This window comes from Arvicanthis niloticus, chromosome 30 (assembly GCF_011762505.2).
Source record: "Arvicanthis niloticus isolate mArvNil1 chromosome 30, mArvNil1.pat.X, whole genome shotgun sequence".
Lineage (NCBI taxonomy): Eukaryota > Metazoa > Chordata > Mammalia > Rodentia > Muridae > Arvicanthis > Arvicanthis niloticus.
In genome coordinates this window covers 15718597-15744182 of record NC_133438.1, presented here as the reverse complement: position 1 = coordinate 15744182, position 25586 = coordinate 15718597, and the positions used below count along the sequence as shown (strand labels likewise).

Genomic DNA, 25586 nt, shown 5'->3' with positions numbered 1-25586 from the left:
GTTTTTTATTCTCTTACTAGTTTTTAATGTGTTCTGCCAAGAAAGCAATATACTTTTTTTTTTTTTAATGAAAATTGATCCCATATACTACCATTGGATACAATTAGTTTTGCATATTCTCTTCATTCTTTTTAACAAAATTCTCAGTAATCAATCCAATGTCCAAGGACCATAAGTCAGATGTTACTGTCATTAAAGTAAAATATACAGTCAAGGCTGGGACGATGGCTTGGTGGGTAAGGTGCTTACTGTACAAGCATGAAAATCAGATGTCATGTAAATTTCGGTAGAGTTGTGTGTGTGTGTGTGTGTGTGTGTGTGTGTGTGTGTGTAATTGTAATGAAATGAGAATTAAGAACTGGAGAATTCCTGAAAGTTTACATGCAGCCAGCCTGCCATAGAGAGGGCTGGACAACAAGAATTCCTTTCAAGGCTGATGGCGGAGATGAAAACCTGGAGTTGTCCTCCCACCTTCACACACATACTTTGACATATGGTTCACACAAGGATTTCAGAATATACATTAAGAATGATCTAAAGTCTGGGTTGTAAGCCTCAGTTCTATTTCTAAAAGTAACTTATGTGCTGAGCAACTATTTCTCACAGCCAGATGTCTGATTCATCAAGATTTATTTCACCATTCATGTGCAGAGCTAGTGAGAACAGAGCTAACATTAGAGGAATAAATTTATTAAAGCTGTAAAGCTTTTACCAACACCTTCCCCCTCCGTCTTCACAGGAGAAATTGAGCATCCATTCAATCATGAGTCATTTATGGTGTACTTCCTGCGTGTGAGATATCATACTGGATTCTGGGGATATATAAATGGAAATAAAGTTAGAGGTACTGATAGCACTGATAGTCCACAAAGAGGAATAGGAATGTAAACTGATAATTTAAAAATATAAGATGTGTGATACATCATCAGAACTTCTCCGCTCTCTGAAGAGTTGTGAGCGAAAAGGGCCCTTGATTTGAACGGCACTAAGGAAAGTGAGCCAGGGGAGGAGTATGTGACAGAGCATCCTTTATAATATTAGAAGAAAGATCAAGGAATGTATGTAGGGAAGGAGCCTACATGTGACCATGGGTGGCTGTATGTAGCATGTAGAGAAGAAAATGAAAGCCGTTTTGCAAAAAGACAATAAAGAGGTGAGCTGAGCCTAGGTCTCTGAGGAATTTGTGTACGTTGCTATGGAATTTTCCTGAATGGAATAGGTTCATCACCATTTTACTGTTTAAAAATGGGATAAGGGATTCTTTAATGGAACTTAGAAAACAGAATGCCGGGGCTGGAGATAGCTCAGCAAGTGCAGCTCTCTGTTTCAGGCCTGATGTCCTGAATTCAATCTCTGGTACCTAAATGATGGAAAGAGGAAAAGCACTTCCACACAATGTGCTCTGACCACAACACATACCCGCATATATACACAGACACACACACACAGCAGATAAAGTGTCTTAATTTTCTAAAGAGGAAACAACTAAACAGGATAAATACGCTTCATCCTATTTACCACTGGAACATGACATCATAATAATTTTCCTGTAGCCTTAGGGCAACTCTTGAAAGACAGAAAAAAATCTACTCTTTTCTTTTTCTTTCTTTCTTTGTTTCTTTGTTTGTTTGTTTCTTTCTTTCTTTCTTTCTTTCTTTCTTTCTTTCTCTCTTTTTAATCTTTCTAACCTATCAAGTAGTAACTCAGAATTATAGGCCGATGAAAGTGATCTCTAGCCAGCCTCTGGTGGCTGGCAGTTCAGAGCATTTAGATCGAATGTGAACCCAGAAATGAGATATTTCAGTGCAAAGTTCTTTTTGTGAGCTGTCAGGATTGGCAACTATATCTTCCTCAGAGGCTAAAAGGTTAATTATTTTCATCTAAAGACCTTTCCTCTGTTTTGTTACACTCAGAAATACATGATTTTTTTTTTTTATGCTTTATTGAAACATTGGATGTGTTTTCCGATCTTTTTCTCTTCTCTTCTTTTCTTTTCTTTTCTTTTCTTTTCTTTTCTTTTCCTTTCTTTTCTCTATTAAAAGACCAGAAAGGCTTTATTGGTAACATGGCAATAATTTTTAATTTTTGCAGCCAATTACGTACCTTATGAAATCAGTCCAGTCCTCAAAATAAACTGCACTGGTATTGTGGTCATGACTTGAAGGATTTAATCAGGTTCTTAAGTAAAAAATGATGCCAAAACAGTACAGTTTGGCTGAGACACATGAAATTCCTCCAATGGTCTTTAATGCTTTGGTCGGGAGTAGAAAAGATATGTTGATCTAAGTCTTCTCTTAAAGCCCGTATGAACCCTCCTGCTGTTCTCTTTCAGCATGGGGGAAAAATCATCTATTCACTACTGGTTCTTTTCTGAATATGATGATCATATTCACAGTTTTTATTATGTTCTTCAACACTGACTCGAGATCAAATAGCTTGACTCTTGGCTGCTCTCAGATGAATAAAATGTCTGTATTGACTTTGGGTTTTACTTAATGTTTTCAATGTGCCAGCATTACCTCTTGCACATATAGCTGTGTTCCTCTTATGTTTAATCCACATGCATGTAACCCAAGTCAGTAGTTCTGGTTCTCGATATAAAAACTTAGGGCGCCTTTCACCTTCTCATCTCTTCCTTACACTTTCAAGAGCAGAACCTCGAAATATCAGTGTTTTGTTCAACTGTTAAATGGAATGTCTACAACTAGTTCCAAGAGACAAACTTTGCTTCCACATTAGCGGATGGCATGTGATATGAGCAGGGTTCTTCTACGTGGGCGTATTTCCAATAATGCCTCCTAGTTTTTAGTGCATGGCAGGCATCATTAATTTTTTTTTCCAGTAGCAAGCAAACCACTCGGTGATAATATGGACACACTTTTGATTCTAGGAAAATTAATTTGAAGTGTCTGGGTTTTTTTTTTCTTTCTTCTTCTCATAACTAAAGTGCTTAGTTTTATGATTTCAAAACGCCTCCTCTCTTTTGTAAGCCTTGTTTGGTTTGCTCTATGGGTCATTGAAGTTCCTTTAGATACGAAAAGGACGTAAGGCAGTGTTTGGAAATACTTTCTCGTTGACTGTGCACTGAGATCAAGAGATCACCAACACTAGAAAAAAGTTTAATACTTAAATTCAGCTTCCTTCTTTTTTGCTTCCTTTTTTTCCTCATTAATTTCTCTGTTCTTTGATTGCTACTTATCCTGGACAAAAACCATTACATTTTAACACTGTATGATAATTCATAATATTAAGGCTGTGTTCAGTATGACAAGGACCTACCTATGCTTGTCATTGCAGGTTTTGTGGACACATCTTTTGGACCCATTGAAACACTTTTAATGGACACCTTATAGCAACAAAGCAGTAATAATTTTAAAAGTATAGTCGATAAGTAAACAACCCACAGCTTCAAAAATAAGGTGGGTGGGACCTCTAGGATAGCAGACGTTAGCTACTAAGTACACATTGAAAATTCAAATTTATCTTCCTTCTCAGTCTTCTGAAACATGTAGGAAAGGGCACAAATGAGATGTTTACTTAGTTGATATGACTGCATTTAAGCTCAGGTATTCTGAAGTTACACACCACCACTGTAAAATAAATGTTTGTCCTGGCACAGAGTCATCATTTACACCTTCACATTCTGTGCTAAGAACTTTTTTTTTTTTTTATCTCATCCTGTGTGATAGGAGGTAAATATTTGTGGGCCAGTCCCAATGTTTCAGAGGTGGGACTTTGGTGGTGGTGGTGGTGGGGAATCATGGGGATTTCATTGCATTTACTGACATTGGAATTGAATTCTTTTGAAATTGAGCATGAAATTTTCTCTTCTTGGAACTATTCTCTTCCTGTGTAAAGTCAAGAGGAAAAAGTACTTAACTTTTAGAGACTGTTTCAGCTTTAAATGAAATAGCACATTTCAAGCCCATTTTTCGGAGCACTTGCAGGAGTGAGCTGCTTCTATTGTCTCCTTCTTATAGTTTGGATCACTAACTCACCTTATCAGTTTAACCTTACAAGGAAGAATCAGTAATATCAAGAGAATTGCCATCAGAGTGATGGCAAAGTGATATTGACACTTTGACACTTGCAAACAGTTGAGAAATGTGTGTGTGTGTGTGTGTGAGAGAGAGAGAGAGAGAGAGAGAGAGAGAGAGAGAGAGAGAGGAAGAAGAAGAAGAAGAAGAAGAGGAGGAGGAGGAGGAGGAGGAGGAGGAGGAGGAGGAGGAGGAGGAGGAGGGGAGGGGAGGGTAGATCTTACTAATTAGGGCTTTGCTTTGCTCTTGGCCTGGTGGCCTGGTGACATAATAAAGCAGTGGAGAAATTACTTTCAGACTCATGTGAAATTAAGAGAAAATTGCAAGGATCTGTTGACAAGTAAAAAGGAACTGAATGTGTAAAAGAGAAAAATGCAGGCCTCTTGGAGTCCATTCACTGGCATGTGCCCATGCAGAGGGCTGCTGTCTTGCTCACTGGGAGGTGACATTGCAATTATGTTTCTCAGTATGAGTCCTGCCTAGTGACATAGGGCCACAGTGACGGAATCAGGGTGTTCACTGCACATTCTGAAATGACTTCATGCCTTCAAATTATTCCAAATTATTGTGATTTTAGACAAGTATTTCATTTCATTTTTAAAAGAAATATGATAGAATAGTATGTTTATACATGAAAAAACATGTATTATTAATGACTTTGTCATTTTTATAATTTTAATAAAATAATTTATCACTCTTTTATATATTTTAATAAAATGAGTAGTCATTTTTATATATTTTAATAAAATAATTGGTCATTCCTTATCTATAATAGAAGAGAGGGCCTTGCTATATCTCCCTGGCTGGCCTGGAACTTATTCTGTAGATCAGACTGGCCTCAAACACACGGAGATGATATGAATAAGACGTGCCCTGCTAAAGTTATATTTTTAATTCAATATGAATTATGGTTGAAAAAATGGAATAAATACTATTTATCTCTGTAATTTTATAAGGTATATTCAGAGGACTTATTAAGCCTTCCGCTTACAACAACAACAAAAAAAACATTTCAAGATGTTTTGAACGTATACATTTCTTCATTTGGTGATGATTCATAGTTATCAATTACCTTTTTCCTTTAGGAAAATCATACAAAAATCTATTCTCAAGACAGTAAAGAAAACGTGAGAACAAACACAGCTCTTAAGCACTTTATTTTTATGAAAATAAAAATAAAGTTTCTACAGTTTGCTACAGTTTGGGTTTCTTTTCCTTAAAACATACAAAATACATTAGTAACCAATTTAAAATTTTAATTGTTAAAAGTAAAATTAGATTATTTATCCAAACACATTACTTGCTGTCTGGATATATTAACCTTTTTCTTCCTATACAAATCTTCCATACAATTTAGATCATTCCAAAAAAATAAAACTAAGTGTCCAGTTTAGGGGTTTGAGGTTGTTTTCTTTGAATACCTTGCTGGCCTTGAACCTCCTGTGACCCTCCTTTCTCAGCATTGCTAGGGTGGTACTGTTGTGAGGCACATGCTTGGTACACAAGCTGGAAAGTTTTTAAATTAAATCCAGTTTTAAAGAACTCATGGTATGCTTTGCTGTGTACTTGTACTTTTGTGTGTTTGGTTTTTTTTTTTTTTATATTTGCAGAATGCATTCCACAATATTCCTGCAAAGCATTAAAGACTATCAGAATAATATAATATTAGTAGCTATGGTTTGATCCTGACATTCAGTGCTGGGAACGTCCTTGAGCTCCCACTCTTAAAAGACAAATAAACAACAAAAACTTTTCTACAGTTCTCCCCAAAGCTTTATATTCAAAACAGGAATTCTTGAAATAGTCACCATTAACATTTAATGACATACTGAAAGTTTCAGTGGTGTTGAGAAAGAAGGTTTGCATTCATGTATGAAGATAAGTAGATATGCCCGGGGGATTTGGTATTATAGAAAAGCTTTGTGATCAGGGGAATTGTCTATTCTTTTGTAAAGTTTTCTACTTGTTGGGTGGCTGTTAGTCTTTTAGCAATTTTTATTTCCATTCAGGTGTTTCTCCTAGTGTCCCTATGTGTCCATAGTTTTTTTTTTTTTTTTTTTTAAGATCTTGGATAATGAAAATAATCCAGAAAAAATGTGTCTTCAAAAAGAAAAACATCAGATTGAGTATGAGAATATAATATTTTATTGTCTCCATGTTTTATAGAAGATGAATAAATAGTATCCAATGAGGCACCCTGGAGGTTAGGACAAGAAAAGCATAAGTATACAACTCTTCCCAAGCCCTTCAGGGTACTCATGCTGACCAGATGCTGTGCCTCTCCTCAGGAATGTATGGCACAACGAAGCCAATGAGAGCATCATATCGTAGTATGTGTGTCTCACTTTCTGAACACTTTATGTGTAGCCAGTTATATGTGTTCTTTCTGGGATTTTATGCACTACATAATTGTGGCTTTGGCAGTGTTAGATATGGCTGTAAAGTAACTGCCAGTTGTTATATACAAATTGATTCCTTTGTCTAGCCCGTAACTCACTGTGTGTGTGGCTGCACAGGCTAGAGGGGAAGACTTTTACAAGTGAAGGCCTTTGACCACCAACATCACTACACTAATTATCTCAGGATATATGTAACATGTACTAACGCATAGAAGTCAGGAGACTTGTAGTGCGCCACTTTAATAAGCAGGCTGGTAGAACCTACAAGCAACACCCAATGGGAGATGACCCCAGGAGTCAGAGAGCTTGATTGACAGTAAGCTCCTGGTAAACAGTAATGACTCAGGCTCCAATTAGAGAACTAACTTTTATGTCTCTGTGCCAAAAAAAAAAAAAAAAAGAAAGAAACTTAATGTGCATTTAATGGCACCATCTGTTCAACAATGTGACCTAAAAACCAATTGTTTATAAATTAAGCGCAGTGTATGTAGAACATCTCATTTCTGAGCTGGGTTATCAAGTGATCTAAGATACCAATTCTTCCCATATTCTGAACACATCGGCTACTGGCTTCTAGTGCCTTTTCTATCTTGAAGAAATCTATACTGATAATTTTTATGTTCATATCCGTCTCATTTTCTGACACCTCCTTTAAAGGGAAAATTGCTTCAAGTTGTTGATGTTCACTGGTTTCTTGCCCCCTGGAGAATCTTACTGAAAATGAAGATGAAAATACTATAAGGATCAAAAAACAAAAGGCTATTCATAACATATGCCATTAACTTAGTCTGAATTTTTGAGACAGTTTAAATTATTTTCAAGTACCCATCTGAAGTATTTTCTTCTAGCAGGGGAGGAGGGTGCTCAACCAGTCCTCTTCTGCCAACCTGTGTCTTCCAGGACTTGCCATCTTGTTACTCACCTTGGAATCTTCATGCTGCTTCTCACGATCCATATTAAAACTGCTCTAAGAAGATGGCCTCTCAGGTTTTTATGTCCCATAACTAAATTCAGACATAATTTTTATAGATAGTTTTTGTTTTGTTTTGTTTTGTTTTTTTTCGAGACAGGGTTTCTCTGTGTAGCCCTGGCTGTCCTGGAACTCACTCTATAGACCAGGCTGGCCTCGAACTCAGAAATCTACCTGCCTCTGCCTCCCAAGTGCTGGGATTAAAGGCATGCACCTGGGAACTCAGAAATCCACCTGTCTCTGCCTCCCAAGTGCTGGGATTAAAGGTATGCGCCTGCTGGGCGGTGGTGGCGCACACCTTTAATCCCAGCACTTGGGAGGCAGAGACAGGTGAATTTCTGAGTTCAAGGCCAGCCTGGTCTACAGAGTGAGTTCCAGGACAGCCAGGGCTACACAGAGAAACCCTGTCTCGAAAAACAACAACAACAAAAAAAAAAAAAAACAAAAAAACAAAACAAAAAAAAACAAATAAAGGCATGCACCACCACTGCCCAGCTTTTAGATAGTTTTTAATGTTATAAAGAAAAATATATGAACAGCAAACATTGGAAACTTATAAAGTTGCAGGGACTTGCTAGTGGCCAAAAGTCATGCACTCATTCAGCCAAGTGTTTCTCAGCCCAAGGCATGTTGGTCAGGAAGAGGGTGACCATAAGTAAGTAAAAAGTATATGATTTTAGATAATGAAAATGCCACAAGAGGAAAAAAACCATAAAGTAAATAGATAATGGATTTTAAACAAGGTGGTTGTCTTAGTCAGGGTTTCTATTCCTGCACCAACATCATGATCAAGAAGCAAGTTGGAGAGGAAAGGGTTTATTCATCTTACACTTCCACATTGCTGTTGATCACCAAAGGAAGTCAGGACTGGAACTCAAGCAGGTCAGGAAGCAGGAGCTGATACAGAGGCCACGGAGGGATGTTACTTACTGGCTTGCTCCCGCTGGCTTGCTCAGCTTGCTTTCTTATAGAACCCAAGACTACCAGCTCAGGGATGGTACCACCCACAATGGGCCCTCCCCCCTTGGTCACTAATTGCCTTACAGCTGGATCTCATGGAGGCATTTTCTCAACTGAAGCTCCTTTCTGTGTGGTAACTCCAGCTTGGGTCAAATTGACACAAAACCAGTCAATACAGTGGTCAAGAAAACCATCATCAAAGAGGCATTTGAATATTGCCCTAACTAACTGAGGCAAGTGGTTAGTAGAACACTTTCGAGGCAGAAAAGTGCAAGTTTGAATGCCCTGGCTTAGGCAAGACGAGTGGCTACTGAGTTTACATAGTGTGAACAAAGATCAGACCATGAGGAGAAAGTCACTATCACTATGTGTAGTGTGGAAGTGTTCCTGAAGACTCTTTTCTCCTGGCTTAGTAGGTAGTCACTGAGAGTTGCATGTTCCATTATTATATGACATGCTTGGCTCTTTCTGACAACTGAAAATGACAGGAAAAGGGTAAATAGTCTATTCTGCTTTAATTTTTCATGCCATTTCCCTAGATGCCTCCAGGTGAGTATGACTAAGATCAAAGTCAAAACAAGTGGTCAGACTCTAAATACACCTTGGAGGAAGACTGGAGAGAACTGACTACAATGTATGGTCTGTGCCAGATGAAAGAAAAATTGGAGCTGTTTTCCTGAGAGGATCACATGTGTTCAGATTGGGTGTTGTGTGTGAAAGGCTCAACAAAACATCCATGTTGGATACTTGACCTGCAATGGGATGTGAATCTGGAGCTGAGGGAACAATCCTACTGAAGACTGATACTCAGAAATGCTCATGTTCCCCAAGCATAAACACAGGCAGCGTAGGTCTGATCTTACCTTCTGAAACCACTGTGGGAATTGACTATAGCTCTGTCACTTTGTTCAATGAAAAGTTCCCACCATGACAAAATCATGCTGCAGAAAAACATCTTTGTTGGTACCTCCGTGGAGAAGGACGTAAAGTGTCCTCACATGACCTTGTATATTTTGTGGGCCTCCTTGTCCCATTAATACATTATTCTGACCACATTCAAGCTGATTTCATGCACACTGGGGCCTCTGTTTGCATCACAAGGGGAATTGAATGAGAAGGGTTATGTCTTCTTCATCACCCACATTTAAGTCCTAAGCAATTACTATAGCCAGTTTGGCCTCTCCGTCCATTGATATTTACTTGTGAATATTTAATGGAGATGATTGTTACCAGGAACTGATCTTACCATTTATTCTTCCTTTAAAAAATGTATATATTGGAATTGGATTATTTATTATTTCAGTACTTTATAGAAATAATTTAGTTGTGATCCAGTTTATGTGACCACAACATATGTACATATAAGGTAATAGGTTACATGATCATATAAGACACTTGAACAGACAGAATGAATGGAAGGCCCTACACATTAGGTGAAAGGACTGATTAAAATCTGAGCATTATTAGATGTGCAGACTAGAAGGGCTTCAAGAAGCATTAAAAGTCTTCGCTCGGGAGATCTACAAGGGGAAATATGTTCTGATGACATGAGATGGAACAGACAGTGGTACTCGTGGACTCTTTGCCTAGCTTTGGTATTCAATGAAAGACTCAAAAACGCAGGGGAGTGGCCGAAGAGAAAACACTAGTAGAATAACTTGGTTTTTAGTACAAGAAATGGTTTTTGAGGTATTTGTTTAGCCTGTGAAATCTCCACAATTTTTTTTTAAACTGTTTAACTTGGTTTAATGTTTCTTCACAAATGGTGAAAACAGTAAAGTACAGACAAGGAATAATCATAATGTTGTTGTCAACATTATAAATATGGAATTAAAAATTTAAAACTTTTTTTTTTTTTGGTTTAAAAAATAAGTCTGGTTGTCAATGTCGCTCTGCAGGTCTCTGGTAGGGCCAGTCTCTGCCTTCCTGACAGTGCTCACTTTTATCTATTTTCCCTGGTCCTCCACACCTGCCTCTTCTTCCATCTGTTCCATTAAAGGTCCAGGAGGTCTCCTAGGACCACCTTGTCTTCCTCTCCCAAAGCCACATTGGTCCATGCCACAGCCACCTCGAAAGCATCCTCTGTCTCCACCTCTGCCACCTCTGAACATTCCTCCAGGACCACCATGAGTCCACCTCTCCTTCCTCGCATGCCACCAGGGCCACCTAGGCCACAATCACCACTCGGAGGTGGTAGGAGGAAGCCCTGGAACTTAGGGGCCTTGCACTGATTGCATTCTGTTCTCCAAGTGATGTTCTGGTTTCCACAGCCCGGACTGGGACACTGCCAGTCTCCAGCTCAGTGCTGGACAGAGGGGTCTGGAGCCTCTGGGCCCTCTTGGAGGGAATCCTCCTCTGTCTCCTCCATAGCCTCTCATGCAACCCATGGATTCTCCAGGACTTCCTTGGCCACCAGGACCTCCACAAAGTGATGGTGGCATCCCTCTGCCTTCATGAGGTGGCCTGGGGTGCTGCATGCTGTTCATTGGAGGCTTCTTTTGAGCAAGAGAAACTTTAAGTTAGCTTCCTTGAAAATTTTTTCCATCAAACCTTTCCAAGGCAGCCTTGGCAGTTGGTGGATCTTCATGGGACGCTGTGGCATCACCCTTAGACTTTCCTATCTTCTTATCCAAGTAGATATGGATCATGGTTTGTCCAGTTCTCTTGTTCATTTTGACAAGCCCATATGCTTAAAGAGGTCTGCCAGATCATCTAGGGTCACATTTATTATTTAATCCTTACACATAAATTGCACTGTTGTCAGAGTTTCCATCAGGGTCTATAAGAAGGCCGAGATCAAGATCTGGTCCTTCATCCACAGGTCCACCAGGCTTATTGAAGCCACCTCGCTCTCCAGTGCCCATTCCACCCAGTCCTCCTCCCTGCCCACCTCTGCTCATCCCTCCAGGATCAAATCCCCCTCTTCCCTTGCCCTGGTATTCAGGGCCACTCAAGCTCCAGTTCTCTCTTGGTCCATAAAATCCTCCAGACTCCTGCCCAAAACTACCCATGCTACTGAGGTAGTCCTATAGGAATGAACTCTGCTGCCCATAGCTACTGCTCTGTTGGCTATATTGACTTGAAGCCTGGCTGTAGGATCCAGTCTGAGAGGGGTAACTAGTGGGAGGTTGCTGCCCATAGCTGCTTTGTTGACCATACTACTCTGGTGTCCATAGCTGCTCGGCTGCCCATAGGTGTTCTGCCGAGAGTAACCACTAGTCGGCTGTGAAGGGGAGTCGCTGGTAGGAGGAGGATAAGATGGAGGTGCGGTGACTGGCTGCATTGGGCAGCTCACAGGTACCTAGGGATAACTGTAATTACTCTGTCCATATCCTAGGCTGGGTTGGTCATAACCCCCAGTGCTAGGTTGAGGTTGACTAGTCTCAGCAAGCTTGTTACCATCCTGTGGTCTTGTAGGTGTGGTGGCTGCTGGCTACTGGCCATAGGCTGGGTAGGCAGCCTGAGTGCCATATGCAGACTGGGCTGTGTAAGAGTCTGTGTTGTGGTGACTGTAGCAGTGGTGGTCTCATAAGCCCCAGTGCCATCTCTTTGGACAGACTGGCTATAAGCCTGGGGGCCAGTTGGAGTGTATAACCAATGAGAGGTTTTTCGTAAGAAGTTGCATATGCAGTCTGCCCATAAGTGGCAGTGGTCTGAGCCTGGGTGTAGCTGACATCAGTAGGCTGTCCATAGGTTCCATAGCTTTGTTGCCCATATGCCTGGGTGGTCCGTGCATACCCTTGCTTGAGTTGGCTGGGCGGTGTGAGCACTGCAGCCTTGCTGGGCTGCAGCTTGGCTATAGGTACTGTAATTCCTAGGCACCATTTTTCTCTCCTTCCTCCTCATTCTCTCCTTCACAAAAAATTTGAATGGATGAATTATATATAAAATCAGCATTTTGGAAGATCTGCTTAATGGTTCAGGTGTGAAGAAGTGACAGGAAAGGAAATGGCTACAGTCTTTGGAGCCAATGCACTTGGCAATAGAAGAGGGGCCCGAGGCAGACTGCACAGCCGATGACACCTTCAACGCTATAGTCCAGAGACACAACTTTGAGAAGTGCTAGGACGTTAACAGGAACACTCTGTGAAAGATGATCGTGTAGCTCCTAAGTGATGTCCTGTGTCCGCATCCAGATAGGAACCTACAGACTGAGGAAGTCCCTGGCCAGAAGTTAAACTGATCTGATAATTGCAGATTTGGATGACGAAAGACCATGATTTTAAAAAGTAGCATGTGGATTAAAAAAACATAAAATAATTCACCAGTGTTTACACTTAACACACATGTTCTACATGATCACTTTTCTTCCGTAACCACAGAAAACAGGAATCATATTTAAACTTGTTTTATCTGGATTCTGTATGCAGAAACAGGGAAAACATGTTGATTATTTTGGGGATTTCCTCTGGAGCCATGTAGAGCCATTAATGATATAAGGGAAAGTGTCTGAACCAAATACCTTCCATAAAATAAGTCAGTGATACCTAATTGTTTTTTACTTATATAGCTTGAGTGGATTTCATCTTCTGTCAAGGCCAACACAGTGGACATTGACATGGCCACCCAAACGTGTTCAAGGCAAGGCTTGTTATGTAACTTACTGCAGAACTTTTCTTAAAATGAGGCTGAAAACTTTCAGGATTTGTATCATGATAAATGCATTTAATATTTCTGGTATATCCCACATCATATAAAGACCTTTTGTAGATACAGGACATAATTAGTTTAACTGTTAAAAGATACTTATTTCTCAAGGAAAAAAAATAAAATGATAATTGCACCATACAGGTGGGAGACTAAACTTTTGGAATTAGTTGAAAATATTGGCCTCCAGTTGTGGTGAGACAGCCACTAGGCAAGAATTGCCTCTTTCCATCTACAGACAAATTACTGTCCAGAAAAGGACACACATGCAGAATAGTCGACTGATTATATCTGCCTAGACAGAGTAATCAGCCCTTAATAATCCTGCATCACTAAGGTCTGTCAGATGATTCTGGGCCAGAAGGCTGAAGATTTGATGCTCCAACGTTCGGTAGTATAGGGGCTTTTCAGGTGTTCAGCGGTCTCTATGAATTGGCTAAGTGTTAGAAGCTATGTTTAGTGCTTCCCATAACTTCAGTTAACTCAGTCATTCTGGATTTCTGACAAGGTTGAAGACCCATAGTCTCAGCCAATCCTGGCTATTTACTTTGAGAGAAAAGGTCTGAGTAGATAGTTTTCAGCTGACATTCATTCTAAAGCCAAAAAAAAAAAAAAAAAAAAAAAAAAAGCCAGGATCAAAAGTGTTTTAGTTAGAAGAGATGACAGAGGTTCTGGTTAGTCAGCAAAATGATGGACTGGGTATTAGGACTATCTTGTGCCTCACTGGTACAATTAGGAATAAGTATGCTCTAACTGTATTTTGAGAGAAAAGTTCTACTTTAACAGGAAGAGTGATATGTAGGAGGAGCTAAGTGGGAAGGAGTACTGAGAGGAAGAGATGGAGTAAGGAGAGAAGATGAAGGAGAGGAGAAACTAGGTGATGAGAGAGGGGGCATGGAGGCAGATGTTCACAGGTCTCCACCAGTCAAAGATAGTTTTTATATCTAGGTTGGGTATTGGGTTACGCTTCTGATTGAGCATTACCAAACTTATAAATCCTTTGATTAACATTTTAAAAAATTGTATAAAAGCAAAAAGGAAAGGGGGGGCATGGGACAGGGGTTTTCTAGGGAGGGGAAATGGGGAAAGGGGATGGCATCTTAAATGTAAATAAAATATTAAATAAAATAAAAAAAAAGAAAAAGAAAATATTGGCCTCACCTAATATTGATTAATGTTTGTCCTATATTATCTCAGAGTTTAAGATATTGGACATAGATAATACAGCCGTGTTGCGTTGGTTTTTAAGGTAACAGCATCACAGAACAGCTTTGGTTATGGATTTTCTAATGAGCGTATTATTGACTCTAAGAGAAGCATACTTACTTCTAAAGCAGTTAGAACAATGTTATCCTTCCAGTCCTTCAAGAGACCATGAATCATCCATTTTAACATAGGCTCCGATCTGCCAGGTAGAAGTTAAAGAGTTCATTATTCTTCTTTCTGTCAATTTCTTAATTTACAAATGAGCGGAAGCAATTAATGCTTGCAGGTTGCCTGTATTAATTACAGTCTCAGGCAGATTTGCGAGCAATTTTGTAATTCTTTTTGTCACATTTTCTCTGTGTTTACTATCTCAGCTTGATGCTTGTTGACATACTAATTCATGTTTTGGTGAACTAGATAAGTTTTATTCATCTGGAGGAATGAGTATAAAGAGGTCAGGTCCTATAAACATGCGGACGTTTCTAGTGTGTGCAGGCCATATATCTAGTTTTAATTTAATCTTTGAAAATGTCGAGGGATTTCTGCAGCTAAGCTGTACAAATCGATAAAATTTATAATCAAGGCTGTCTAATCTCTAAACCTAATATAAAAACCTCACAGCTATTGATTATACGTGAAGGATCCGCGAGCTGTTAATCATGCATGAAAGCGCAGAATAAATGGTGGCTTCAGAAAAGGAAATGAACTAAGAACCACTGGCTCCACAGTCCTTCTCTTTCTTTGAGCACCCCGAAGCAAGCACGCAGCCAGGCATTTGTGTTTCATGAAATCAAGCTGTGTGTTAAAGTGCTTCGACGGCTGTGATCACCTTTGAAGTTTCTTGTCCACTCTAGCTTTTTGCTATAACTCAGAACTCTCTTTTCTCCAGATATGGGGTTGATGCAGTTCAGTGTCTTTGATCAATTTCTAGAAGGAATGGAAGCATAGTTCATTGTATACTAAGCTTACCAATATGCCGAAGGGCAAAATAGGATGTAACATTTTTATGGTTAATTTTGGGGGTTGGGGGGACAGTTCCAGACAGTCTGTGCCCTTAGAATACTGTATCAGTTATAACACAATGCCCAGCCATTATAATTGACTGATCCAGTTGTGTAATTTACCACTAAAGAAGTTTGGATAAGAATATGTGTGCCAATTTATCACTTCTTTCAGGCTCAGTCTCTCAGTGTAAAGATATTTGTAAAGATATACTGCAGATTGGCTTTTATAGGCATCATGAACTCACTGATGTACAAAGTTAGAATATTTCACTGAGTGCCATGTTGCAGTGGTGGAGAAGGCTACTGGGAAGCCATTTAGTCAAGGTATATCTTATGTCATTCTCAAGTGGTATTACTTCAACATTATTAGTTTTTATGGGAACAATGAAGAAATTAACCTGCCCTCAAAGAGTCTTTGGAAAGGGAGATAACATGAATCTGTTTGTAAGTCATATGGTTTTGTTTTGTTTTAAGCTAGGAAGGTTGAGAGTTTAATAAGAAAAAGTCCAGGACAGGTCAAGTGTGTATCTCAGCAGCAGGTGTGCAACAGAGCGGAACGGAAAAGACAATGAAGAGGCAAAATGGAAAAATAAAACAAAAACAAACAAAAAGCCAAACCTAATGAAAATGCCGTAGTATTTGAGTTAAGGCAACAAAGACGTCAACCACACGGAGACACAGCCACATGATGGGAGGGTCCCTTACAGAAAGAACGAAGACCAGAGTGCTCAGGAAAGCATGCTTACATGCTTAGAACAGAGATTAAAAAGAAAACGTATGTTTTTCGAAGTAATTCAAAAAATTAGGTAGACTTCATTTCTGGCACAGAATAAGCTCCTTTGCCAGGAACAGGAATTGTAAACTTGGACTTAGACTTAGACTATGTGAGTGTATACCACGTATTGTATAAGTTCTCTTATACGGTGTGGTTCTCAAGAGTAACAAAAAACTCACTATTTTTTTAAGTTTGCCCTAATGGTAAAAATTTTATTAGAACAATGAAAATTGTTTCTATACTAGCAGTTGATATTATTTTCTTTAAAAAAAAAATCTTTTGAATTTTTCTTCCAATATAGACAGTTACCTATGGGAATGTCATTAAAGTTTTATTTATGTAAAATATGATAGACAGCATAAGATAGCTGACTTCAGTTGCATGGTCTCACACACTAACATCAAAGATGTGAATGAAACACGGCAAAGGGTTCCTGCCATTTCAGTTATTCACATTTTGGAAACTGAGTCTGTTGGAAAGATCTAAAAAAAAAGATATATTTATTGGAAAAGAAAGACATTGTCTTCTTTTTAATTTATGCCAATCTTTTTTTTTAAATCAAACTGTTTGCTTAGTATTATTAGAAGGAGGCCTTAATGTCTGCAGTATGTGATGGGCTCCAGAGGCCGGTGACAATGGCTTGTCTTGTAATGGCTGATATGCTGAGTATGGCTTTGATGGCACCTGGTAAGTATGACTGGGACTCCGCAGGATGTCTGAGTGAGCCAGACACCCTCTGTCACTGTGTGTCCCTTGAGTCTAAGCATGTCACTTCAACCACTCAGCCAGAAAACCAAAAGAACTGACAGTTGCTTTGTGATTATTCCTGGTCCTGAGGCTCCCTCATGTTACAGCACTAATCAAGCCATCCCCTCAACTTGCCATTAACGCAACTTGACCCATGGGAGCAGAGATGAAATTATTTGGGCATGGCTAATGATGCTGTAACATTGAAAAGATGTGAAATATAAAACCTTGATCACGCTCTGTTCTTACCATGAGAATAAGAACAAAGACACAGATGCTTAAGGTAAGAATAAAAAAAAATGCCTTGTTATGATGTCACAATTTCCTTTCCCACATTTATTTTCTTAATTTACTTGTGTTCCAAAATTTCATCTTGCTCCTATTTTGGTTCACACGGGCAAATATCTCCTCTGACAGAAAATTCACTTTCCTTGTATTTGTTTTTATAAATGGAATAGAAATTGTGTTTTGCAACGAGCCTCTAAGATTTCAAATGAAAAGACATCCAGGAGCAAGCAGCTCGGGCCATGCTTCAGTGTTCCTAGTCTGTGTACATCACTGACAAGATCTTCCTGGTTTTTTTTTTTTTTTTTTTTTTTACTCCTCATGAGCTTTGGGATACCTTCTATCTTTCTCTGACTGACAGCTGGATAGAAAGTTTTATCATTAAAAACTGATTCTAGGGAAACACGTAAGAGATCCTCTGTTCTCTTACGGTTGCTGAAGCGTCTGTTTTCCTAACCCCTTCTGAATGATGGAGATCAACACTGCAAAAGGATGTTTATAAATATTGACCTGTCTTGTACCAAAAGAAAAAGGAAGGAAGCAAAGAAGGAAGGAAAGGAGGAAGGAAGAAAAGAAAAAAAAAAAGAAAGAAAGAAGAAAATTATATTATTGAAACCTAGAGTGTATTCTTTCTGTGGAACAGAGGCTCAAAGTGTCAGCAGGTCCCCTATGTCCATGTGGCCTTTCTTTCTTTCTTTTTTTTTTTTTTCCAACCATTTGGGGAGAATCACAATAGTTCTTCATTTTACCCTATCAAAATTGAACTCAACAAGTAACATAACTTTCTGCAGATTTAAATCTCTGCTTTGATCTGTTTAAAAGTCAAGTGATTACAACAAAGTATGACATCTTTACCCATGAGCTAATTGTGTAATACTGGCTGTGGACTTAATACAGTTTTTGCCATGCCTTTATAATTACTTTAGATATAATATTGCCTTTCTTGCTATAGTAGCTAAGAAATAAATGTACAATAAGTGCTAGAAAGGATAGAGAAAATTGTAAATGTTGCCGATCAATATTTAGCCAGCTAGTGGAGTCTCTAGTGCTGACATTTCTTATTGCATTAAGAAATATTATGGAGTAGTGGGATAGTTTAGCTGGTACTGACCTTTGTTAACCAAGGCTGGCAACTTGAGTTTGGACTTGGACTGAACTTTGATCCCACTGTCCCTTGTGATGGACCGAGATAACAATTCCCACAAGTTTACCTCACACTTCTTTCCATCCAGTCTGATACATGTATGCAGATGCATGCATTAAAGAAGGAAGTGGAAAAACCTAATAGTACAGAGATCTACTTGAATTCATAGGAAAGGAAAGAAGAAAAAAGGTTTCTGCCTGTTTGTTTGTATGTGTTGTCTCTGTTAAAGAGCTCAAACTTCCTCTAGCCAAGGTTAGACTTCAGAAAAACTGGACTTTGCATTACTTTCCTGTTCTTTTTTTCCTCTGCTTTTCCAGCGCTCTTCATGGCACACCAAAGTGCACGTACTCTTAGGATTTCCCAACTCCATTATGAGTCCTAAGGGAACAAACAGTGTCTATCCAGCCTTACCTGCTGGTTGACAATGTTGGAGAGATATGTTCAGGGAACAGTGATTTCAAGAAGAAGGTGAATGGTCTGTTAATGTTGAGCATGCACTGTTTCTTTGACCACCTCCATGTGGAGGAGTGCCTGACTCACTAATCTCCAACCTCAAGTTAAACCACTGTTTGTCTCTGATGTTATACAAAATGAATAAGCTATACTGACGGATCTGAGAGTGTAGCTCGCGGATAGATTTCTTTCTCGATATTCTACGGGGCCTTGAGTTTGATCCTTAGCACCAAACAAGATGGAAGGAAGGCAGCCACATACATGGATTCTAAGTGGACAAATTCATTCCCCTAAGCTGAATTCTTGCTTGTTATTAAATCATCATTCTCTTTTAAGACGCAAGCACGCACGGACACATGCACACACACACACACACACACACACACGAATACACACACACACACACCATAGATAGAGTGAGATACATAGCTATTATTTTCTTACAGCAAAATGGGTACAATGATTGCAGAGGTGTGTAACGACACCGAGTTTGTTACAAAAATAGATTATCAAATCTTCAAGTTGTAGAAACAAATTGTGCAATTGACAAACCCCAAGGCCAAGTTAATAGAAGAAAATATCTTATGTGATTTTAGAAACAAAAGTAGGCTTTGTCTTACTATTCTGACACCCCACTGAGTCTCCTATAGTTGATGTTTTATATACATGTATATATAAATACATACATACATACATACATACACACATACACACATAGAGAGAGAGACACACATATACTTTTTGGAAGCTCTTCTCTTAATCTAATGAAATAATTTTCTAACATTTTTACAAAAAATGTTTTTTACAATTTTTTTTTTACAAAGGGTTGGGTTTTTTTCACATGTGAAAATGAATCTGAGTTTGTAGTACTTGGGTATTTGGTGTGTTTAGTTTGTCCATTTTAGTTTAGAATGCATAGCAGATTCACAAAGAGTCTTAACAATGAGTAGCCAAATTGATGGGGTATGATTGAGAGCAATTTGTTTCACTAATTTGGGGCTCAATTAAAAAAATCAAACAAAAATAACAAATCACTATTCTCCATTCTGGGGAATATCCGTGAAACATGATATTAGTTTTTTAGGAGCTAAGGTTCTTAAGACAATAGAAAACTTTGTCTAAACATTAATATCTATTCAAATAAAGATCTGGCTGCATGGTTAGATGGCTCCTTAATCTATAAGAACGTGAGCTCAGGCCTGAGGAACACAGGCCAGTATTTTAGACTCCGGTGGTTTGTAGCAAGATCACACTGGGATGTGCAGAATGTCGCAGGGGTTTGAAATATATGCTGGATTTTAGTGAACTGTCTTAAGCTCTTCCTTGAATGAATAGGTAATTATAAATCATTACCACTCTCTTCCTTTCTAATTCTGTGGCCACTCTCATTCTCTCTTACACACTATTTTAATATCTCTGTTGTGTTTCTCTCTTTCCCTCAGTCTCCCACCTTTTGCTCCGCATATCCTCTTTCTCCTCTAGCCACTCCCTCTCCATCTTTTACTTCAACCTTCGTCTCTGAAGGGTTGTACGTACCCATTTCCTTTATGAAGGTAGACAAATGCCTCTATTCAGACCTCTTGTTCAGAATGCCTCCCAGTTATTTAAAACACAAATTTCTTCAATTATTGCTTCTATGCTTTACTTTCTCAAACATAAATTAGTTCAATTATTGCTTGCTTGCCTTACTTCCTAAATTAGGACATGGCTAAATGGATCCGCACATTCCTTGTTTCTAGTACACTCCATGGTTAACAAAGCAAATAAGTAAATGATATTGAATCACTATATCATTTCACCTCTTAATAGCAGTATCTTGATTTTTTTTTCCCAAGAGTACCATATTTTCTAAGATACTCTGTCTGAGAGTGATAGTTATATAATACCTATTTATATACTTGAATCCAAATATTCACCCAGTTTTTCAGTTGTTTCCTCCTATGTGGTATCTAGTCAGTCTGTCTCTGATGTCTCTTTTTATTTAGCCCAAATTTTATCCTTACATGTTGCAGTAATTGTATTTCCTTACCCCAATGTCTCTACATATGACATAGCCTCCAACTTTATCTTTCCAAAGCAGTTACGTTGACTACATTGACTTTCTGTCCACAAATTTAGTTCAAGTTCAGCTCAGACTCCTAGCACAGCAACATCATTTTCTCAGTGTTTGTCCGTCCAGTCTTTCCTACATTTTATCCAGCTGGGTATTTGTAAAGCCACCAAATGGGAATAGTAGTTTTCTTTTTTCGCAATTATGTTCCACATTTCTTTCCATCTTATTTCTTTCGCTATTGTATTATTTATCTAAAATATGTCTGTAGATCTAGACTCTGTCTTCTGAGACCTAATGCACATGTCTACCCAGTTTGACAAGCAGAACTTATTACTCCCTCTTGGGTTCAGAGAGACTGCCTGTGCTCCATTCATGTCCCCCTTAAACAAAATATAATCGTTTTCTTGTTTTATCATCTTCAATAAATAAGAGGTAAGCTCCTCAGGCCTAACACTATGTTTTATTCATTTTACTACCTTCTGAATCATTTTCCATACCTCCATAAGAGTCCATTTTTGTTTCATATTAGATGAATAACTTGGAGGCCTTTTTATGTGACCATTTACTGTGTTAAGAGTGCCACGTTATTGTGCTTTTCCCTAAGGCTCTGATAACTTTGCTGAACAACTTCTTCCACTTCTTGTCTCGCCTGTATCTATTTGAACATGAGCAGAGACCGGGTGCCAAGAGAGCACGGACTATCTAGCAAGGCAAAAATGAAAAATGTAAAATTATGTTTCAATCTCTGTTTTAACCAGAGCAGGGTAGCTGATTGCAGTTACTCAATCTGCGGAAACGAAAATGGAATGGAAGTAACCTACTGGCTTCTTTGAAAGATTCTTCAGTCAAATATCATTTTCTTAATCAAATATTGGCATGGAAATTTTGATGGTGACATATATGCGTAGGACTAATAATGTACTTTTTCCTGATTTGTATTGAGTTTCATATGTAATTCACTATGAATGCCAAACAAGCAACATTCAAATACACATAAACCAAATTATCCAAGTGTACCAGTGAACTTTTATGTAGTAAGTAATTGTCCTCGTTTGGTTCCTATCACTGTGATAAAAATAATAAATAAATAAAATTTGGAGAGGAAAGGCTTTATTACTTCTTATAATTAGACTCCATTATCAAGGGAATTCAGGGGAAAAACTCAAGCAGAATCCTGGAGGCAGGACCGGAGGCAAGTCTGTGGAGGTTTAATGTTTACCTGCTTGCTCCTCACAACTGTTCAGTCCGCTTTCCTATACAACCCAGGGCCACCTGCCCAGGGGTAGCGCAGCCCTAGCAGGCTGGGCCCTCCGATATCAATAAACATCAAGAAAATGGCTCATACCCTCACCCTCATGCCAGTCTGATGAAGGCAATTCCACAGTTCCAACTCCCTCTTCTCAGTTCCGTCCAGGTTTGACAAAAGTTAATCAAGACAGTAAGTTATCCATTCTCTGCTAACTCTGAGCTATGTGAGAACTCGGGGTGCACATAAGGCACTGACCTCTTTCCTGGTGTCTGAGAAAATGTTAAATGGCGGAATAAGCTGCCAGCTGCATGGAGGTGAAACAGAGATACGGAGAAAGAAGAAGATGGCTCAGATACAGAGAAATGCATAGAAACTGGAAATACCAGATTCAGAATGAGAGGATCTATGTAAACAGGTAGCATCACTCAACAGAAGATTTTTATCTGTGGTGATTTCTGTCATTGATGTCTAGGGGTCACTCATTTATATATTTTATGTTTTCTTACTTCTTCATTCTGGGTACATATAAATACTTTATAGACAAAGTATGACTCAAGTTGACTATAACCATTAAGGAAAATCTTGTTGCTCTCCAGCCATAGTGAATATTACAGGTTCTCTAGTGGTTAATAGAGGTAATATAGCTGGTATTATTTATTCAGCTGCTGGATTCCAGAGACAAAGACTGCTGGGAATTGCCACTGCACTAGATGGATCATCCAGTGGGGAAAGGGTTAGCATAGAGTTAAATGTGAAAAGACCTATATGATTACAAAGCCTTGGCCATCCTTTCAGTCTCTCTGTGTGCTCTTAGGACAGTAAACAAGATCAAATCTGGTACAGCAGACAGACTGAAGTCTGGAGAGCACCCACTAACATTTGAAACCTAAGCATTAGATTCCACCAGTGTTTGATTTGTAAGTGTATATAGGGAATATTTAGTTTTGAAATGTTAAAGAATCTCGCACTTGGGACTGTTTCCAGTCCCAGACTAGAGCCATTGAAATGAATTCCCAATTTGGATTTACCATCTGTGTTACATTCTAATTATTTTTATGGAGCTGAGATTTTTAATATCAAATATATAAATGTATAAAAACATCCAATGTGGGCCTTTTGCATTTGTTTTGCTTTTATCTCTGCTGATTTCAGGTTGTTGTTGTTCACCATGGTATCGACCACCCTGAGTGGGTTAAGGAAGGCATGAGTAAGACCTCGAGCTTGGCCTCAGCTTTTTCACTTTTGTCTAATCAATGTCTTAACATTTTGCCGTGTTCTGGTTTCTGCCCTGTATACGGTTCACCATGGCCCTGACTTTCATAGAGTAATTATTTTGATTAAGTTAGACAATTAAAGTCAGTCTTGCATGAGGAACGGATACCGCTGGGAGTCAGTGATGGATGGACTCCAGTCTTCTGAGTGTTCTGTCATGCTGGTTTGTTCCAGCTGAGTGAGAAGTCCCTTCCTTGTTTGGTTAGTATGGCAGTGAATGGGTTGTTAGTCCTAAGTGTCTTAGAAAATAAGTCACAAGATCAGGAAGGCGAGAAGATGGTGTTACTATCCACATGTGTTCTTGTAATTTTTCTACGTCTTCTATTTGTGTTGATGAGCAACACCATTACTGAAATAATTAGTGTTAATTAATAGCTGTGTCATTTTTGGTAAATGGTAGTTTAGTGTTACAATTAGACTAATTAGTACACACCATAGCTTAGTGACATGACAAATCACCGAGCAGAGCACATTGACTCTTGTCCCTTCTGATGTATGAGCTAATCTACTCACTTAATGATGAAGGAAAACAAGGAACTGGACAATGACAGCCATCAGGCATTGTTCCCACTCTTCTGGGTCTTTATTTGCTGCGTAGTTCCCAAGTGCTAGGAATTGTTGTTTGATGTTTTAGTTCTTTTCTTACTGTTGTGTCATAGTCTCTAAAACTAAAGAAGGAAGTCTTTAAAACTTATCAAAATAAACCCATGAATCGGTATAACACTAAAACCCAAAAATTCTCTTGGCAAAACACTCAAAACCAAAGATTCTCAATATTCACTGGATTTGTGTATGCCGTGTCACGTTCAATGTTACACTCTTCCAAAAGCATTTGCAGTCAAGTTGACATCTGTCTGCGACTTTGATTTATTTTGCAGAACCTATGCGGACGCCAAAGACATTAAAGATTGCTGAAATCCAGGCAAGGCGCATCGCGGTGGACTGGGAGTCCTTGGGCTACAACATCACTCGTTGCCACACTTTCAACGTCACTATCTGCTACCATTACTTCCGAGGCCACAATGAGAGCAGGGCAGACTGCTTGGACATGGACCCCAAAGCCCCTCAGCACGTTGTGAACCATCTGCCACCTTACACAAATGTCAGCCTCAAGATGATCCTAACCAATCCAGAGGGCAGGAAGGAGAGCGAAGAGACAATCATCCAAACCGATGAAGATGGTACGCTCCTGCTTGCTATCTTCAGGGGTGTGTGTGTGTGTGTGTGTGTGTGTGTGTGTGTGTGAAGGGGACAAAGAATACCATCATTTCTTTACATTTACGCTACAAGTATCCATCACTGAACCAAACCCAGAAACCCACCAAATTTTCTCAGTTCGGTTTACCTCTAACAAAACACGTGTTCTTTAGAAAAGAATCCAAATAGTAAATGGCGTGCACCCGTGCTGTGTTTTTAAAACAGCAATGAGTAAAGCCTGAATAAAGCTCTCCTTACCAAATGTGAAAAGCCAAAAAGTTATTATCCATGTCACTATATCAGTTACCTTTTGGCAAACTCACTTTCTTACTCATTGTGAGTGCGTTTTGCAAACCATACTAGCTAAAATTGTTTTCCTAATATTTGAAGATGAAATGCTCAATCTGCTTGCAAGTCAGTGTGTGTGTGTGTGTGTGTGTGTGTGAGAGAGAGAGAGAGAGAGAGAGAGAGAGAGAGAGAGAGAGAGAGAGAGAGAACAGAAAAGGTACAGGGCATTTTTTTTTTAGTCAAATTAAAGGTCCTTAAAAAATAACAGGCCTTCATATTTATAGATGTTATTACAATCTAAGAAATTATATTCATAAAAATTAGGTAATAGGATGTGTATTTATATTAATATTATAATATATATGCCCTTTCCCTAATGGTATGGCAAATCATCAGCATGACTATGTATAGAGTGCCTTATTGAACAGAGATATAGACAAAAGTCCCTAACTTTATTATTTTACTAACAATTAAATATTTTAAGGTGATACTTTTTAATGAATTTTCTTTTATAAATGAATCTGTGTTGGATGAAAGCTACTGTATGATGCTCTGAGGCAAAATTTACCAGGAATTATGATTCATCCACCTCTTCTATAGACAGTGACTTCTCCCAGCTCTCCTATGCTTAAGTCAAGTCTGGAGATTTCTCTGCTTCCATTCCTTCTTATTTTCTCCTGGAACAGTCTGATAAGAGGCCCACGGTTTTTTTTTGAGTTTCGGAACAAAAGATCTATTTTATAGCTAGACACCTCCCCCACCTCCCTTCATGTGTTCAATAGGCCACTATGTATCTTTTGGTACCTAGCAAGTAGAAGTTGACTACCGTAAGATATGTCTGTGAGCTGTAATTTCTAGAAACAGTCCTTTCAAGTTTTCCCCTCTGAAAAGTGGAAATGA

General features: G+C 38.8%; 1 protein-coding gene and 1 pseudogene across 11 annotated transcripts in view; one reads left to right on the top strand and one right to left on the bottom strand.

Annotated features, from left to right (window-relative positions):
- Ptprk (protein tyrosine phosphatase receptor type K) overlaps positions 1-25586 on the top strand; it is a 501415-nt gene that overhangs the window by 362931 nt on the left and 112898 nt on the right. For all 11 annotated transcript variants that reach the window (XM_076927962.1, XM_076927965.1, XM_076927961.1 and 8 more), the window contains exon 8: positions 24080-24382. In XM_076927962.1, coding sequence (XP_076784077.1) covers positions 24080-24382 — 303 coding nt within the window. The remainder of the gene's footprint in view (positions 1-24079; positions 24383-25586) is intronic.
- LOC143440981 (RNA-binding protein EWS pseudogene) lies at positions 11031-12460 on the bottom strand (annotated as a pseudogene).